The sequence below is a fragment of the Solea solea genome, chromosome 8, assembly GCF_958295425.1.
Source record: "Solea solea chromosome 8, fSolSol10.1, whole genome shotgun sequence".
Classification (NCBI taxonomy): Eukaryota; Metazoa; Chordata; class Actinopteri; order Pleuronectiformes; family Soleidae; genus Solea; species Solea solea.
In genome coordinates this window covers 7,664,096-7,683,192 of record NC_081141.1, presented here as the reverse complement: position 1 = coordinate 7,683,192, position 19,097 = coordinate 7,664,096, and the positions used below count along the sequence as shown (strand labels likewise).

The window sequence follows — 19,097 nt, the reverse complement described above, 5'->3', positions numbered from 1 at the left end:
GTATCTGCTGACACAGGATCGGAAATTGTTACTCCCCGTGTTGCTCTACAGTGTTTTGAGTCAGTTTTTGTGAAAATTGTGTTACATAAGAATAATTGTTTACACATAGGCAGCATTTACAGACCACCATCTAAACCAATGGAGTCCTTTAATAACTTGATTGCAACTGTTACTTCGATATCCTCTGTGAATGAATTAATTCTCCTAGGTGATTTCAATAGAAATTGGCTAGACAAATCATGTGAAACGAATAAAAGAAAATTCTCAGGGATAAATCTTATCCAGCTAATAAATGAACCAACAAGGGTTACTTAGAAAACAAGCTCCTTGCTGGTTTGGATACTGGTCTCACATCCAGATAGGATTATTGAATCTGGTGTCATGTCGGATTGTTTCAGCGATCATTCAGTCATTTACTGTGTATGGAAAATTAAACTTCCTAAATCGCCACCGAAGTTGATTAAGGTCAGACAAGATAGGAAAATGGATCCTAATTTATTTTGCAATGATTTGATTAATATAAACTGGGACTGATTCCAATTAATACCTAATGTATAGGATGCCTGGGACTATTTTTACACTGAGTACTATGAAGTGCTTGACAGGCATGATCCGTGGAAAATGGTTAAGGTCTGGGGTGAACATCTTCCCTGGGTCACCCCAGAACGTATTAGTCTATTTAGGCTTAGGGACAAAGCATGGTCAACTTACTGAACAACGAGAAACAATGCTGACTGGGAAGTGTATAGACAACTCAGAAATCAGAGCAAAGTCAAAACTCGGAATGCTAAGTAATTATTATAATGAATGTCTGAACTCTGATCTCAAAAATCCAAAGCAATTCTGGCATAAGATTAAATCTATCACAAATACCAAAGTAAAGCATACCATTAATCAAATAAGAATCAATGATACAATTCTACATGACTCTTTATCGGTCGCTCAAGCACTCAATCATCATTTTGTCTCTAGTAACTGGTGTGATAATACTTTGCCTGTCAGCTCATCTTTCTCATTGAGATCAATCATGCCAACTGAAGTTCTGAGTGTCATTAAGGAATCCAATGGAAATAATAGTGCAGGACTTGACACTCTGGAAAATAGATATATAAAACTAGCTGCCAATGTCCTTATGTATCCTCTCGCAGATATGTTTAATCTATCCTTCTCAACAAATGAAATACCTATCATCTGGAAACGCACAAGAATTACTCCCCTCTATAACGTAGGTGATGTTTTAGACTGTAATAATTACAGGCCTATATCTATCATCTGTTCAGTTGCTAAAATCCTGGAAAAACTGGTTTGTTCTCACCTGACGGAATACCTTAAGATTAATAATATTCTACCATCATTTCAGTCGGGTTTCAGATCAAATCATTCAACAACCACTGCCTTGCTGAAAATAACGAATTATATTTTTACTGCTGCCGGTCAGGGAGAAGTTACTGGTGCAATATTCATTGATTTAACCAAAGCTTTTGATCTTGTTGACCGTTATCTACTACTAGATATGCTCCATAACAAAGGTTTATCTAACAATGCAATTCTGTGGTTTAGATCCTTTCTCCATAATAGGAAGCAATGTGTTGTCCTAGATGGTAAATGTTCTGATATATTGGTTCAGGAAAGAGGGGTGCCACAAGGTTCATCCTTGGGACCCCTTCTCTTTTCTATATTCGTTAATGACCTACCACATATTTTCACCAACTCTTCAGTACAACTGTATGCAGATGATACTGTCATCTACACTTCGAAATCTGACATATCTGAAATACAAGCCACCCTTCAGTCTGATTTTAATATTCTCCAAGATTGGCTCTCACAAAACAAATTACTTCTCAATAAAAATAAATCTGTTACTATGTTCTTTGGCACAAATTCAAAATTGAAATCCAGTTCAGATTCCTGTACACTATCTGTAAGGGTGGCACACCTTTGCAGAAGGTTGAAAAAGTTAAATATCTTGGTGTATGGCTGGATCCTACATTGTCATTCAAAACACATATTAATCATACTGTACAAAAAGTGAATTGTTGCGTTAGTTTGTTATATAGGTCCAGAAATTGTTTCACTTATAATGTCAGGAAGAAACTGGCCACACAATTTATATTTTTCCTATATTTGATTATCTGCAGATTTATACTCAACTGTCCTTATCATACTCATCATTGTCTAATGTACCAGTCTCTTCAGCTTTCTTCTCCTCATACAAGACGACAGATTCACTGGTTTCAATTTATATATAAGTGTATTTATTTCAACTATCCCTCTTATCTCAAACAGTACTATGTGTTACCTACCTCTAATTATCAGACCAGACACTCTACTTATCTTTACTTTTCAGTTCCACATATTAGGAAATCAACAGGCAGAAAAGCATTTATGTTTAAAGGTCCTAATGATTGCAATCATTTAACTATGGGCATTAGATCTTCTATATCTCTTAGTTGCTTTAATCAAGCCCTGTCCTTGTGACTTTGTTCTGTATTGTTTTTGTCTCCCAATTGACTTGAGTTCTGTTGTATCTTGATGTGATGTGTGTAGGACCCCCCTCGAAAATGAGTTGTGACAACTCAAAGGGCTTATCCTATGAATAAAAAACTTTAACCAACTTTAAGCAAGGAGTTCAAGTATCTTGGGGTCTTGTTTACGAGTGAGGGGACGAGGGAGCAGGTGATGGGCCGGAGAATCAGAGCAGCTGGTGCGGTATTGCATTCGCTTTACCGCATGGTTGCGATGAAAAGAGAGCTGAGCCGGAAGGCAAAGTAGAGCCGCTGCTCCTTCACGTTGAAAGGAGCCAGTTGAGGTTGTTCGGGCATCTGGTGAGGATGCCTCCTGGACGCCTCCCAAGGGAGGTGTATCAGGCACGTCCAGCTGGGAGGAGGCCACGGGGTAGACCTAGGACAAGGTGGAGAGATTACATCTCCACTCTGGCCTTGGAACGCCTCGGGATCCCTCAGTCGGAGCTGGTCAATGTGGCACGGGAAAGGAAAGTTTGGGGTCCCTTGCTGAATGTATATATATATTTATATATCCATATATATTGTAACGCCGACACAAACAGGCTGGAGTCGCGTACTCTTTGTTTATGCCTTTATTGGCGTTATAGTGCGGCGAAGCCGTTAGCCACAGTAGCACAGTTCCAAAAAATGACAACAACAACACCACGGCTCGCTCGCTTCCGTGACTGCCGCGCACCCACCAATCAGCGTGCCGCATCGGCACCAAGCAACATGCGCCCCGCTGATTGGCCAGGGACGACAAGTCTGTCACAGCATCCAGCTGGGTCGCTACACTACCCCCCCACTACAAAGTTCCTCGCCCCGAGGAACCTCCTGGAACAAACTATACAAATGTGCAAAAAGGCAAAGTGCCAAACTCAACACAGCATTTTCGGGCAAGTAATCACATATAGTCCTACATAACACACATACAGCAAAACTCGACACCTTACCAAATAAACTAAACCCCCCCGTTTTTGAACTAGGAAGATCAGGGTAGACTGCCTTCACTTCCAGTGAGACCAGGGCGCATTCTTGCCCTCTATGAACCTAAGGTCCCACCCCTAGCTACACTACGCTCCTATCGAGCACTACAAATCTGGATAGCGTCTTGGGGGCCTCCTGTCTCTGTGAGGACGCTGGGCCATTGAAGACCAGGCTGGGCCTCCCTCTGGTGAAACAGCCGGAGCAGAATGAACAGGCGCTTCATTCCTCGCTGACTGAACGTCGGAGCCGTCCAATCCTTGGAGATCGCTGCCCGACTCAGGATGCACCACTGGAGCCACGTCGCAGACTGGAGTCCCTCTCCCTCTATAAGGAGCCAGCCAGTCTCGATGTAGGGCGACTCTCCTCCCTCTGGTGGCCAGCAGCACCCGGTAGACCACCTCCCCCAGTCTCTCCAGAACTCTGCAGGGCCCTGACCATGCGCTGTCCAGCTTGGGACACCTCCCCTTCCTCCTCTGGGGCAGATAGATCCACACAAGCTCCCCCGGCTCGAAGTGTCTTCCCCGAGTCCTTACATCGTAATTGCGCTTCTGTCTTCCTTCCGCTCCTCGCTGATGGTCCCGGGCAAAACTGTGGGCAGACTGCAGTCTGTCTTGGAGCCTCCTGGCATACTCCCGGCCAGGAGCGGGCAGATCGGTGTCGGGTGGCCTGCCAAACGCCAGCTCGACTGGTGTACGGAGCTCCCGGCCCAGCATGAGAAGAGCAGGGGTGCAAGCGGTGGATTCCTGTACCGCTGAGCGACAAGACATGAGCACCAGGGGTAGGTGGTCATCCCAGTCCCGCTGATGCTCCGAGACGAGGATGGCCAGTTGTTGGCCCAGGGTACGGTGAAACCTCTCCACCAAGCCGTCACTTTGAGGATGAAGGGGGGTGGTGCGCGTTTTGTGGATCCCCAGACTCTCGCACATGGAGGAGAAGACCTTCGACTCAAAGTTCCTCCCTTGATCACTGTGAAGGGTGTGGGGGGTCCCAAACCTGCTGAACATACCTCCCACCAGCGCATCAACCACCGTCTCAGCTTCTTGGTCCGGGAGAGCGTAGGCCTCTGGCCACTTGGTAAAGTAGTCCATCGCTGTGAGGATATAACGATTCCCTTTATCGGAGCAGGGAAGGGGGCCCACCACGTCCACCGCCACCCTCTCCATGGGGCTGCCCACAGTGGATTGCTGCAGGGGTGCGTGAGATCGATCCGGGGGGCCTTTACCTGCAGTACACGGGTCACATCTGCGACAGAAATCCTCCACATCTCTGCGGCACAGACTCCAATAAAAACTCTGCCGGAGGCGGCGAAGGGTCTTGGCTACTCCAAAGTGTCCTGACCCCGCTGCTCCATGGGTGGCTCCTAGCACCGTCTCCTGCATGCTCTTCGGGACCACCACCTGCCACCTTTTGTCTCCTGTAGCTGGCTCTGTCCAGGCTCTCTGCAGAACCCCCTGACTCAGGCGTAGCGCCCCAAACATAGACCACAGCCCTTTGGTGGTGAGCGAACCTCTTGCGATCTCCTCCCAAGGTGGCCGATGCTGCACCTCCACCCACTGCCGCACTGGCTGCAGGTCTGGATCTTGTTCCTGTCCTCGTTTCCAATCCTCCAGGCTCACTTCCATTAAGCCTCGACAGACTACCACTTCCCCCTGCTCCTGCAACTCACGCTCCCGGGACTCCCTCCTCTCGCAGGGCTTGCAGTCCCCACCAGCGCAGGGGCGGCGAGAAAGGGCATCAGCATTGGTGTGACTGGTGCCCGCTCTGTGCTTAGTGGTGAAGTCGTACGACTGCAGCTCCTCTATCCACCTAGCTACCTGCCCCTCTGGTTCCCTGAAGTTCATTAGCCACTGCAAAGCTGCGTGGTCTGTCCGCAGCTCAAAGGGCCGGCCGGAGAGGTAGTACTTGAAGTGCCTGATCGAAAGCACCACGGCCAGGAGCTCCCTGCGTGTCACGCAATAACGCCTTTCAGCCTTGTTAAAAGACTTGCTGAAATAGGCCACCACTCTCTCTCCATCCAGCCCCCTCTGGGAAAGTACCCCGCCTGCCCCAGCGTTACTCGCATCCGTGTCCAAGATGAAAGGCAGGGACGGGTCGGCCGGGGCGAGCACTGGTGCTGTGCTTAAGGCTCTCTTCAGGTTGTTGAATGCCTCCCGACAATCCTCAGTCCACACAAAGTCCACGCCTTTTTCCAGCAGCTTGAAGAGGGGTGCTGCAACGCAGGAGAAACCCCGCACAAATCTCCGGTAGTACGAGGCCAGCCCTAGGAAGCTCTTCAGCAGCTTCTGGCTGTCAGGCGTCGGCCACTCCATCACTGCCTGCACTTTATCCGGCAGGGTGCCAAGCCCCTCTCCTCCCAATCTGTGGCCCAAGAAAGTAACTTCTCTCTGCATGAAGTGGCATTTTGCGGGATGAAGTTTCAAACCTGCTGCACGTACCTTCTCTAACACCAGCCGCAGGGAGCTCAACGCTGATCCAAATGTGGCACCATGGACCAGTATGTCGTCAAGATAGACCAGGCACTGCTGGCGGGGCACACCACTGAGCACTCGGTCCATGAGCCTGGAGAAGGTGGCTGGGGCATTACATAGCCCGAAAGGGAGAACTTTGAACTGCCACAATCCACGTCAGGTGCAAAATGCCGTCTTAGGTCTTGCCTCTGGGGCCAGTGGCACCTGGTGGTATCCGCTGCGGAGGTCCAGGGAGGTGAACCATGAGGAGCCAGTGACCAGATCCAGGGACTCGTCTATGCGCGGCAAGGGGTACGAATCCTTCCTAGTCACCGCATTCAGCTGCCTATAATCGAGGCACAGTCTCCAGCTACCTGTTTTCTTTGGCACCATGACTACAGCTGAAGACCAGGGGCTGTCAGACGGCTCAATGATGTTAGCCTGCAAAAGGCTTGAGACGGCCTCCTCACATGCTTCTTGACGCGCCAACGGAAGGCGCCTGGGCCGGCACCTGATGGGCCGGGCATCTCCGGTATCGATCGAATGTTGCACCAGGTTCGTCCGTCCCACCTCCGCATCCGTCAGAGCAAAACTGTCCTGAAATTCCAATAACAGCTGCCACAACTGCTCTTGTTGCCAGGGAGTCAGACCAACCGAGTTCTTTCTCCAGATCTCTTCCAGGCACTGCAGTGGTCCTTCTCCTCCTTTCCGCTGCTCAGTGGACGAATGCTGAACTGAGGACCACATGTCGAGCCGGGCTGGAGCGGTTTCAGGCCAAGCGGACTGAGCAGGCAGGGTCGGGCTGGTTTCGCCTACAGATTCCACTGTGCTGACTGCTGGTGAGAATGGCCACACTGTCATCTTAGTCGGGAACGGGTTGCGGATCATTGTCACTGTCAAACCCCCACAGAACTTCACAGTGCCTGAACCAAAGTCCAGCCGACATCCTGTGGCCTCCAGGAAGTCCAAACCCAGAATACAAGGGTCCTGCACCACCGCCACACAGAATCTCTGCAACACCGACCACCCTCCCACGGACACTTCGAGCGTCACCAGTCCCCTCACAGGTGCCAGCTCACCAGTGACTGTTCGTAGCTGCGTCGCTGTCGTGTCCAGTCGGAGGCCTCCGGCAGCACATCCGGTCTCACCAACGTTACAGTAGATCCAGAATCGATCAGTGCAGTGCATGGCACGCCCCCCAATTTGACCTTGATGTAGGTGGACCCTCCACTGGTAGCTTGTCCCACAGCAACCAACAGCCCTCGTCCTGTACAGTCTGCTCCTCTGGGAGCCGAACCCGTCCTGGCCTCCGGAGAACGCTGCTTGGTCCACTTCGTCCGTGGTAACGGTGGTGAGAAACATGTAGGGGTAGGTACCAGTCTTGAGCCCGGCATATCCCCTTCTATGCGGACTCCTTGTCGTTTCCCAGCCGCTGGCGCGGGTTGGTGCATTCACGAGCCAGATGACCAGGCTGACCACACCCCCAGCAAACCCTGGGCCTCTGTGGGGGGCGGCGGGTTGCTTGCAGTGACACTGCTCTTATCAATTCGGTGATTTCTGTAGCCCATGCTGGTCTCTCTCCGGCTGTCGAGCTCTCTGTTGCGGCCCCTGTAGCGGCAAAACACACACTCTTCCTGTTCTCCATAGCCCCAGCCCACACCGTCTCCCTCTCTGTCGCCATTTCCAAGGCCGCCTGTAGAGTGTTGGGGTGGAGCAGCTGTACCTGCACGCGAAGTTCGACTGGAGAAATAGCCCTGATAAATTGATCCCGTGCCAGCTCGCTCTGAACACTAGGGGGCATATGAGCATAGGCGCGGCGGGTCAGGCTCTCTACATCGTTGGCTAGGGACCTCAGAGTTTCACCCTCCCTCCTGCAGCGATTACTCAGTTCGTTACGGAGAAGCCCAGGTTGATGGCACCGCCCAAACCGCCTCTCAAGCGCCCCCACTAGTGCCTCATAATCATGCCTGTCTTCCGGGGTGAGCAATAGGAGGCAGGACAAGGCGTCCCCAGTCAAACACAGAGCCAGCTGCATAGCTTTAGCTTCATCACTCCACTGCTCTGCAGCAGCCAACAGCATGAATTGAGCATGGAAAGCCTCCCAATCTGACTGACCTGAGTACTTGGGTGTCTTCACAGCCGTGAGCAACGCGGGACGCCGCGCGCCGCTCCTCTCCTCCATATACCGTTGTTCGGAACGCTGACGGCCACTGCCGGGGAGATCAAAGGCGCCAGCCGCCGCCGAGCCAGTCATGCCCGCGTCAGCGGCCAATTCAGCCACAGCTGCCCTCAGACAGTCCTTCGAGTCACGTAAATCCCTCCCGTACCTCTCGACCACGTCCTCCATCCGTCCATAAGCTCCGTCCTCTTCCATGCTCTCCTTTTTTCCCTCTACGCCGCCGCCACTGCGGTAATCCATGACGAGCCGGCTAGCGGCTAACAGGCTAACGTTGGGCGAACACGCCGCTGCGAACGGATGCCGCCGGCTGGCGAGTCTGGTCCGAAAGCACTTCTGACACCAGTGTAACGCCGACACAAACAGGCTGGAGTCGCGTACTCTTTGTTTATGCCTTTATTGGCGTTATAGTGCGGCGAACCGTTAGCCACAGTAGCACAGTTCCAAAAAATGACAACAACAACACCACGGCTCGCTCGCTTCCGTGACTGCCGCGCACCCACCAATCAGCGTGCCGCATCGGCACCAAGCAACATGCGCCCCGCTGATTGGCCAGGGACGACAAGTCTGTCACAGCATCCAGCTGGGTCGCTACAATATGTGTATATGGATGTATGTATATATGTATCTATAGATATATATATAGATATATATATACATATATATGTATGTATATATATATATATATATATATATATATATATATATATATATATACACACAGTTGTGTGCAAAAGTGTTTGCCCCCTTCCTGATTTCTTATTTTTTAGCATGTTAGTCACACTTAAATGTTTCAGATTATCAAACAAATTTAAATATTAAACAAAGACAACCCAAGTTAACACAAAATGCAGTTTTTGTGCAAAAGTACAGTCCGTGGGGGGTGGGGGCAGCAAGTATGTTTCCATGTCTGGTTTAGCCTTTTCCCCACTCATGGTCACAGCTGTGTTGACCTGTTGATCACTTTTCAGCACCTGTGTGATAAACAGCGTCGTTTGCGTCATTACGCACGGCGGGAGCTCTCCTCTGATTTTATTGACTCTGCCAAAGAGGCTTGTTTTCTTGGCTTGTAATGTTTTTGCAAACTCAAGGGAAGTAAAAAAGTGTAGTGTTCCTGCCCTTTCCTGTGTAAGGCTTCACCAATTTCAACACCACACTGTCTGTGAGCCTCTGACCTGGCCTCTGCATCGTCTCTTCCAAGGTATGGCACACCATTTACCATGTATTTAATGTCGCCATCAGCCGGGGGGAGTGGGGGACAGCAGGAAATAGGGTAAGATGGCGTAGTGTTGGTTGAGGAGTTGTTGGTGGATGTCTTGGATTTTGGAGTTGAAAAAAGACATGAGAGTGTCGTAGTGGGCAGTTGAGAGCAGATGTGGGGCGAGAGTATCAGGGGGTCGTAGGATGTTGTTAAGGATGGAGTAAAGGGCTCTGGTGTTTCTTTTGTCAGAAGTGATGATGTTGGCATAGTAAGTTGGTTTGATCTGTGGAGAGAGCGTCTTTGTAAAGGAGGATGTGGTCATAGTACATGTCCTTGTGAATTGTGAGTCCGGTTCTGGTGTGCAGGCGTTCTAGGTGGCGGCCTTTGGTTTTAAGTTGTCATAATTTGGGAGTGAACCAGAGTGGGTGAATGAGACAGTCCAGAGTTAATTGTTGTATTGGGAGACCAGTTCATCAGCGGAGCAAAGATTGTCGGTGGCGGGGAGCAAAGACTACGGATAAGCAAAGACTACAATACTCACACCTCTCTCCACTATTTAGATTCTTTAATTTGGAGGGTCAGATATTCTGCTCCATCCTCAAGCATGAGAGCACCAATATAATAATATTCTATTAAACATAAAAGAGAAAAACTCTCCTACCTTGATTTACAGTGCCACACCATGGGATGCAGCATTTTTGAGAAAGCCTTTGACAAAACGCCAATTATGTTGTGGAGAAAATGATTGACCATGCAGACAGATGTGAAGTATTTTTTATGCCATCTTTTATAGCAGTGGTCCCCAACCTTTTTATCACCAAGGACCGGTCAACGCTTGACAATTTTACCGCGGCCCGGGGGGGGCGGGGGGGGGCTGGTTATATTGTAATATATTATTTATTATTAAACAGCTGTAATAAAGTTTGAAGCGTCAGATCACGCTTCTGCATGTTTGTGTGCCCGCTAAGACTCACAAGCTCTCCTCTTCTCGACCACTGCTCTAACGCTAACTCTAGTTGCTATGGTAACGTATAAACATGCCTATAAGATAAAATAAGATACCGATACGCCACAAAAACGAATATAAAGTGAATGAAAATTTTAACTCACCATAACGCCAAATCAATGGGAGCCCTGAGCTTGTTTCTCTGTAATGAGACGGTCCCATCTGGGAGTGATGGTAGACAATGACACCCAAAGTGTGTTGCTTATGTCCAAGCCGGTCGCCGCATATTATGCAGAGCGGGCTTGGTATGTGGGAATCACCTGCCGCAATAAATCCATATTTCAAGTAGCTCTCCTGGTATTGTCTGTTAAATTTTAAAAGCTTTCTTTTTCTTGGAAGTCGTAGGCTCTTCTTCTGTCTCTTCACTGGGCCTTTTCCCCTTCGCAAAGAAACTTTCCAAAGACGTCTGTTTATTACTCATTTTGCTAGCTTGTGGGTTAAATTTTGGCGCACAGATGTAACCGAGAGAATTTTTTCAAAATAAAAGGTTTTTCAAAATAAAAGATTGCTCATACTTGGTTAATAAATAAAACGGAAATTATTAATTATTTCTTGTGCGGCCCGGTACCAATTGATCCACGGACCGGTACCGGTCCGCGGCCCGGTGGTTGGGGACCACTGTTTTATAGGACATCTTTTATACACCAACTGGTGCATGATCAGGGTCCTTGCTTACTGCTTGTGCACATGTGTAAGTGTGTGTGTATGCTATTGGGAACATCGTCAGGAATCCTAATGTTTAAACTATCATGGTGATAAAGTTCTGTGTCAGCATGTTCAGGGTCAGCATGGCCTTTTTTTGGCACATGTTTTCTACCCAAAACATTGGGCAACATGATTCAGCACTTCCTGGCTTTAATGGGTTCAGCCCACTGGAGTCAAGTTTGGCTTTTGCAGCTTCAGTGACGTCGGACAGCTCATGAATAACAGCTGCTTGCGGGTTTGTTTTGCTAAATTGCTTCCACCCACAGTCCCAGGGCAGCTAGGTCAAACAATAAATTAATAGTAGATGAGAGTTGAAAAGATTGATTGATCAATGGGCTATAAAGTCTTGCAAATGTTATCATCGCCATATGCCTCCAAACCTAATCTCAATCATTCACAATCTTGTAGCAATAAAATGATCAGGGCAGTTGTTCCCTATCCTAAAGTACTCAAAAGTTTGTGTAATGATTATTGAAATGTAGGACGACATTGTAGGACATTTGAGTACATTATGGAATAAAAAACAGATCTATGGGATTTTTGACAAGGCTCTGTGGCATTCTTTTATATAATATCATTCAAATGGTTATCTAGTTGTTTTACATTCGACCAACCTGTAATGCAATACCAAAGAAATGTGGAATCCATCCATCCATCTTCTACCGCTTTATCTTTCACACGAGGGTTGTGGGGGTAGCTGTACCAATCTCAGCTGACATGTGGCGATAGGTGGGTTACACCCTAGACAGATCGCCAGTCCATCACAGGGCCACATACATAAACAAACAGCCACCCACTCTCCCAATCACACCTGTGCTCAATTTAGACTGTCCAATTTACCTAATCCCGAAATTGCATGTTTTTGGATTCTGGGAGGAAGCCGCTGCACCCGGAGAAAACCCACACACACGGGGAGAACATGCAAACTCCATACAAAAAGGCCCTTGTTCGTACCGGGTCTACTTGCTGCAAAGGCCAGAGTGCTAACCACGGCACCAGCCATGTGGCCCAAATGTGGAATCCTTGCATTTAAATAGCAGACCTGCCAACCTCTACGCATTTTGCATAGCAGATTCACATTTTGATATTTAACCACACTGCTACGATGTGTCACTTCAAACTGTGTGAAAAGGGACTAACGGCTTTGAGTTCATCCGTTCACGTGCAGAAGCCCACATGCTGCAGTCTATGGGTCTAACTATCAACTTTAGCCGGCTAGAAAAGACAACTTCAACCAACCATTGCACTCATTTCCATCCCTGGAGAGATGCCAAATTGCAAATGACAAAATAGATTTTATCCTCCACGGTCCATCTTGATAATCCTGCTGGTTTTTCATGGTAGGACCGTGCTGAACCCCGTTCCAACACTAAATGGACCGGGTTTGAGAATGTGAATTTGTGAAGTGCATTAATTTTAATTATAGACCTGTAAACTTCTAGATGAAATATAAGGTTAATGACGTCACCGTTTTAACGCCACAGCTGAAGAAATGTAATGTTAGTCCCACAATGAGGAAATTTACAGTAAAGCTAGAAAGCAGCAAGAGCTGCTGCAACAGGCTGCCACACGGGAGACACTGATTGTTAAGAGTTTCCAAAATGTAGCCTGGGATTGTTATAGAAACAGATCAGGAGCAGTTTCATTTATGATAATATAATGACAATTCCCAAGTTTGCAAAAGAAATGTGTAGAATCTTCCCAACATATAAAGTAAGTCCCAAGTCTTGTAGCCATTAAACAACCTTATGCATTTCCTTTGTTTGATTCACAGCTTCTGTGTTTTTTTTTTTTTTTTTTTTTTAATCCTCTAGGTTTTATATAATACAGCAGCTGTGTACTGTCGAATGGGCCAGTGGGATCAGGCAAATAAAGTTCTGCTGTCAGCCAATCAAGAGAGAGGAGGCGGTCGAGGAGGAAACATAGAGGTGGCCCTGGACAACATCCTGGTGAGTGTTAACAGAGTCCTGCATGTATCAATTTTTTCAAAACCCAGCGCTGATACTTGCCAAAATCAGTAATGGAACTTAGTAACTTAGTAGTAATAGCATAAACGGTAGTTTTATTGGACTTAGTACTACTTGTACTACATGTACATGTATGAAGTACTTTTACTGAGTATGTTAGGAGAAATCCAGGGTCAAAATTCACTGTTCACAACAACAATTTGTATAATTGTCTATTTTTCATTAGTAGTTTATGGTAGTTTATGATTTCACTTTTAATTGATAAAGTACCTCTTCATACACAAGAATTATAAAGTACTTTTACTTTGTCCTGGTTGATATATCAACAGTCAAATTTCACTTTTGACAACAAAAATGTATTATTTTACTCAGTATCCTGTTTGAGCACAAAAGTGCTTACACTTTCTGCTAAACACAGCATAGTACACACATAATGAAAAATGTAATTATATCTCTTCCTTTAAACAAAGAGGAAGGAGGTCCTAGTTCCTGTCCTGGTACCTGGGGGTGTGGTGTTTCGTCCCAAAAAAGAGGATGTGAAGCAGCTTCAGCAGAGAGACTTTTTGGGCAAAGCAAAGGTAGTGTGTCCATTATATTCATATTTTTATTTTTCTCCTCTTCAGAACCCTTGGGGTCCCTAGACCTGCTACTGATAACAATAGTTCAAACTACTGCAATAATTTAGAATCTTTCTAAATTGTTCACTCTTACATCTCATGGCTTTGAGAAACCAATCCCAGCTAAAATAGTGTGAGAGGTGGGGTACACTTTGGACACATCATCAGTCCATCACAGGGCCAACATATAGAGACAAGCGACGAGGAATCATTATGCAGCCTACACATTGGGTCTTGCTTGGTGTGGTAGACTCCAGTGCTGGGCATGTTTTCTGTGCATTTTCTACTTTCTATGCTATGCAATCATTTATTTTCAGTCATATTGTTATTTACTCAAGGAAGAGACAGAATCATTAACATCTTTTTATTACTTGCAAAACAATATATGTTTGTTTAAAGAAGCAAATACATTCAATTTATGATGATGTGCTTGCAGGTGATTTCCTCCATGATTCCCAATGATGATTTTGGAGGCTTTGAACCTCTGAGGCCACAGGTAAGGCTAACTAGCACTGCCCATTAAGATGTTGTTGTGAGTGTGTCCCTTTAATAATTGTCACTCTGTCTTCTCCACAGAAACCTGGCTTCTATGAGCCTAAGGTGGACGGAGCTCGGTTAGTATTATTACTGATCAATCCCAAATCACTAATATACACTGTGTATACACAGTGATTACTTAACAATAACCAGGTGAAGTGCATGAGGGAATTAGGGGAAGACAGATGACAAAACAACGTGACAGGAAAACATGAACATTTACCAAATAAAAGGGGAAGTGAAAATCAAACCCAACACCAAAAGTGACATGAACTTAACATGACTTTAAACATAAACTAACACGAACAAGAACAAGAACTGACTAAGCAAAACAAAAACACTAACAGATCTGACACTTCGTAACACACTGCTTGGCCAAAAAAAAAGTTGCCACCTGGATTTAACTAAGGTCTAGACCTGACCTACTTACTTACCTAATTGCTTAGTTCAGCAACATTATGTGCCCAAAGAACGAGGTCAGCTACTACCTGAATATACTGAATGACCAGATTATTCCATCAATGGATTTTTTTCTTCCCTGATGGCACAGACATATTCCAAGATGACAATGCCAGGATTCATCGGGTTAAATTGTGAAAGACTGGTTCAGGGAGCATGAGACATCATTTTCACACGAGTCCAGACCTTAACCCCATTTAGAATCTTTAGGGTGTGCTGGAGAAGGCTGTGCACAGTGGTCCACTCTCCCATCATCACTACATGATCTTGGTGAAAACTGGAAACTGGCGGGAAATAATTCTTGTGATATTGCAGAAGCTTATCGAAACAATGCCACAGCGAATGAGTGCCGTAATCAAAGCTAGAGGAGATGTATTGAAATATTAAATGTGTGTGAGGTTTTTTTTGGCCAGGCAGTATATTTGTATGGTTATCAGTGGCAGCTGGTGATAAAAAAAATGTGGGGGGTGGCATATTTTAATGAAAAAAGCACTACTTGATTCAAAAGAAAAAACAGCTGACGCGATGGATTAGAGATCAGACATGATGCTCTGTTCGGAGCTAAGAGAGAGAGAGAGAGAGAGAGAGAGAGAGGTGTTGCCTCTTGCTGTGACAGTATGATTTTAAACCCTATTGTCAGAGGTGGGTAGAGTAGCCAAGGAAATTACTCAAGTAAAAGTACTGTTACTTTAAGATAATAATTACTCAAGTAGAAGTAAAAGTACTCATGAAAATAATTACTCGAGTAAGAGTAAAGAAGTATGCAGTGAAAAGACTACTCAAGTACTGAAGAGTACAAGTACTGAGTTTCTCCGGATTTATTTTTGAAATATTCAGAGCAACACAAACGGTACAAAATAGACACAATATAATATAAAACAGCAATGTTCAAATTAAGATATGTTAAATAATAATATTTTAAATAAAACAATAAATACGGTCTTTATAATAAAATAAATAATTATTTGGGAAATTAAATACATCACCGTTTAACTAGTACAATAAATTCGGATTATCCATGACAATACTTGTCATGTGACTCAACTGGCTGCATTTGATTGGCAAGATTTTGTCAGCTATAGTCAACAGGGAGAGAAATAGACCACGCATGTAATAAAAAAATTCAAAAATATACTCAATTAAAAGTAAAAGTATGTTGCAATAAAACTACTCTTAAAATTACAATTCATCCAAAAAGTTACTCGAGTGTATGTAACGGAGTAAATGTAGCGTGTTACTACCCACCTCTGCCTATTGTGACGTTCACAAAAGCATGATTGACTCAGTCATCATGTGTCTCACCTGCTGTGGAGAAGCTTTGTGTCCACTTGGCTGTGGGCAGTCTTTCTTTTAACTTTTGCATTACAAGGGTGTGCATGTATGCATGCGTCACAATAGCGAAAGTCTATGGTAAAGATTTGTGCGCCATGAAGGAACTGGAAATACGCTGTAAATGAGCGAGAGAACGTTTTTAAACTACATTTGAATGCAGATTACACAGACTGTCACAGTCACAGACTGTATTATGTGTAGCTCCTTTACTGGTTCAGTAAATTTTCCATGATTTTATAAATTATTTTAGATGATTCCTATCTTCTTCTTCATGTGAGACTGGTGGGGCAGTGCCCTCTATGGATGGGCTGCCACTGATGGTTATAATAATATAAAATATTGGTTACTATCTGATGATATTACTATTGCTGAACATTATGTGAAATAAAATGGTTGTGGATCTGTGACTTATTCCTTTAATTGACTTAGGGATTCTCGATACATGCGCCTAAGTGTACCTTACGTGGCTCAAGAGCAAGGACACCTGACTGTGCCGAGGGGGGCCGTTGTGTTCTTATTAGCTGAGGAAGACAGGGATGGGATAGCAACCGTCATATATGATGGACAGGTGAGGTGAGATATACACCAGACATGAAGTGACTATGTAAGTGTTGTGTTCATACATGATAGAAAACGCTTGACTGATTACAAAACAGATAATGATAATAATAATAATACTAGTCATGATTGTTTGACAACTGCAAGATTAATCTAATGTTAAGACATTTAATCTTTGAAAACACAATTATTTAGTAGTAGTAGACAGAGCGTGTCTTTCATTGTACAACCCTGGTTGCTGATGTGCGAAAATCATTATTTGTCATTAACTGCTTTTTTTTAATATTTTCAGTTTTGTATAATTTTTGTTTTTCCAGAGAGGACTTCTGCCCGTGTCCGTGCTTGAACCAATTGATGTCAGGATCTCCAAAGGCAAAAAGGAGAATGTAAAGATTTACTATCTGTGTCCATAGAATAATTACAATTGTTTACAAACTAAGGGTATTCATATTTTCTTTATTGTCTTTATTGTCATCACAATGAGAATTTTAAACCAAAGAGTTGTCTGTTTCAACTTTAAACAAAAGAAAATGTTGTACGCCTTCCGATATGACTCCACCATTACATTACATTACATTACATTACATGTCATTTAGCAGACACTTTTATCCAAAGCGACTTACAAGGTAATTGCCCTGAAATGGTTGATAGACCGATCAATATCATCAGTCAAATTTAGAAGGTTTGATTTGTATTTTTTTTTTGCTTGGGTCAGGGGGTTAAGGGTTTGGCAAACTCTGTAATAACATGGTGTTTTGGCAGATATGTATTTTGTTTGTGTTGATAAGTGATGAACAGAAATGGAGTGAACTAATTAATCCCAAGATTTGTCATTATTTTATGTTACGGAACCTAAAACCATAAAAGTGCTCTTTCATGTAACTTTCTGTCTTTCCTTCCACAGAAATTTCCCAATGGGATTCCTTTCCCACCAGGACTCATGCCACCAACACGACCACGTCCACCTAACCCCAACCCTGCACCTCCTCCTCGTGGTAAAAAAAGAAATCCAGATATCTCCTTCCCTTTCACAGATTTTAAGACAGAAAACACTCCTATAATTGTAATATTAATTTAGTATTATAAATTAGGCTGTTTGTGATGTTCAGATGAGCTGCTTAAGTGTTATTTTATTTATATTCAGATTCATGAATCATCTCTGCATGCACTGCTGTTAAAACTCCCCAAATAGCTCAGTTATAGTAAAATAGATTGTTATAACTGATAAGCACTGAGGATGTTAGACAGTTTTTCTTACTGTGTTCTGTGATCATGAATCCGCACAAATATTATCTAGAAATGTGAGTTTTTTTAACTTATGCATGAGCATTACATACGAGTTAACCCATTGACAGATTGCTAATATATGAATAATTGTACACACATACAAAGTTGTGCAGTAGTGATTGGAAGGTGAAATGTTGCATATTGGACTTTTAATGTGATGAAAGGTCCAATGTGACTGATTAGTCTTATGACCACTTGAATAAACAGAAAACTGCTCTTTAGTGGCATGTGTCTAATTCAAAATATCATCAGAGTAATCACCATTCAAAATATGGTTTGTTAAACCATAAATATCACTTTATTTGATATTGTGAGACAGTATCAGGAATGATTGAAAATGTAAGTACTTTCTACAAGATATTATATATAATATAAAACATGGAACACAGTCCAAGCCGTCATCTAACTGCCTAACTTTTCCTAACAGTACCTGTGCTGTTTTCTTTGCAGTGCAGTTCACCTCAGGCTCCCCACCTCCATCCTACACTACTGCCACCCACAAGTCGCCTGCATCAGAGCTACCCAACATAACCAGCAACCAGGTAATATCCTCCTTTCACTCATATGTGCCATCTTAAAATCCACACTCTATAGATGATCATACCGTAAAGATTGAAGGTGTTGAAGTTTCTAAACCTCAAATCACACTAAACCTTTCTACAGCCCAATCTTATGAGCAATTGTATAACATGATTTGAGCTCCTTTTAAAAGGCCATTTTATTCTGACATTTAAAAAAAAAAAGTATTTCCACCTCAGCAACACCGAGGTAAAATAAAACCTAATGGCATATTTGAGGTGAAATTAGTAGATTAAAGAACATATGAACAGGACGTACCATGCTGTCACTGATTTATACTCCCTTTGAATCAAAAGGAGTTTTTTTGCATTAAAACCCAAAAACCAAGCAAGAAATCTAGCTGTTGTCATGGGCTCTGACTTTAAAAAGCCATATGAAAACAGTCACAAAGTCTGTGTACTATCATCTGAACAAACTCATGGCACGACAGGACCTGGAAAAACTGGTCCAGGCTCCTGCAATTCTGTTCTCACCAGCATCCGAAGAAAATCCATTAGACAGCTGCAGCTGATTCAGTATGCTGCTGCCTGTGTTCTCACGACCAAAAAGGTTGAACACATAACTCCAGTTCTGAGGTGGCTTCCTGTCTATAAAGCACTGAATGGTTTAGGTCCAAAATACATTTCTGACCTGGTGGCTCACTATGAACCCTCCAGACCACTAAGGTGATCTGGGTCAGGTTTTGCTCTGTTAACAATCCTTTTTAGGATTAACAATCCTTTTAAGGATTGTTAA

General features: G+C 44.5%; 1 protein-coding gene across 2 annotated transcripts in view; it reads left to right on the top strand.

Annotated features, from left to right (window-relative positions):
• Positions 1-19,097, top strand: part of noxa1 (NADPH oxidase activator 1) — a 52,443-nt gene that overhangs the window by 19,921 nt on the left and 13,425 nt on the right. For both annotated transcript variants that reach the window (XR_009241048.1, XM_058635210.1), the window contains exons 6-13: positions 12,841-12,975; positions 13,464-13,571; positions 14,047-14,106; positions 14,187-14,224; positions 16,368-16,506; positions 16,814-16,882; positions 17,401-17,491; positions 18,234-18,325. Coding sequence is in view for 1 of the 2 variants with exons in the window: in XM_058635210.1 (XP_058491193.1) it covers positions 12,841-12,975; positions 13,464-13,571; positions 14,047-14,106; positions 14,187-14,224; positions 16,368-16,506; positions 16,814-16,882; positions 17,401-17,491; positions 18,234-18,325 (732 nt within the window). In the remaining variant the exon portion in view is untranslated. The remainder of the gene's footprint in view (positions 1-12,840; positions 12,976-13,463; positions 13,572-14,046; positions 14,107-14,186; positions 14,225-16,367; positions 16,507-16,813; positions 16,883-17,400; positions 17,492-18,233; positions 18,326-19,097) is intronic.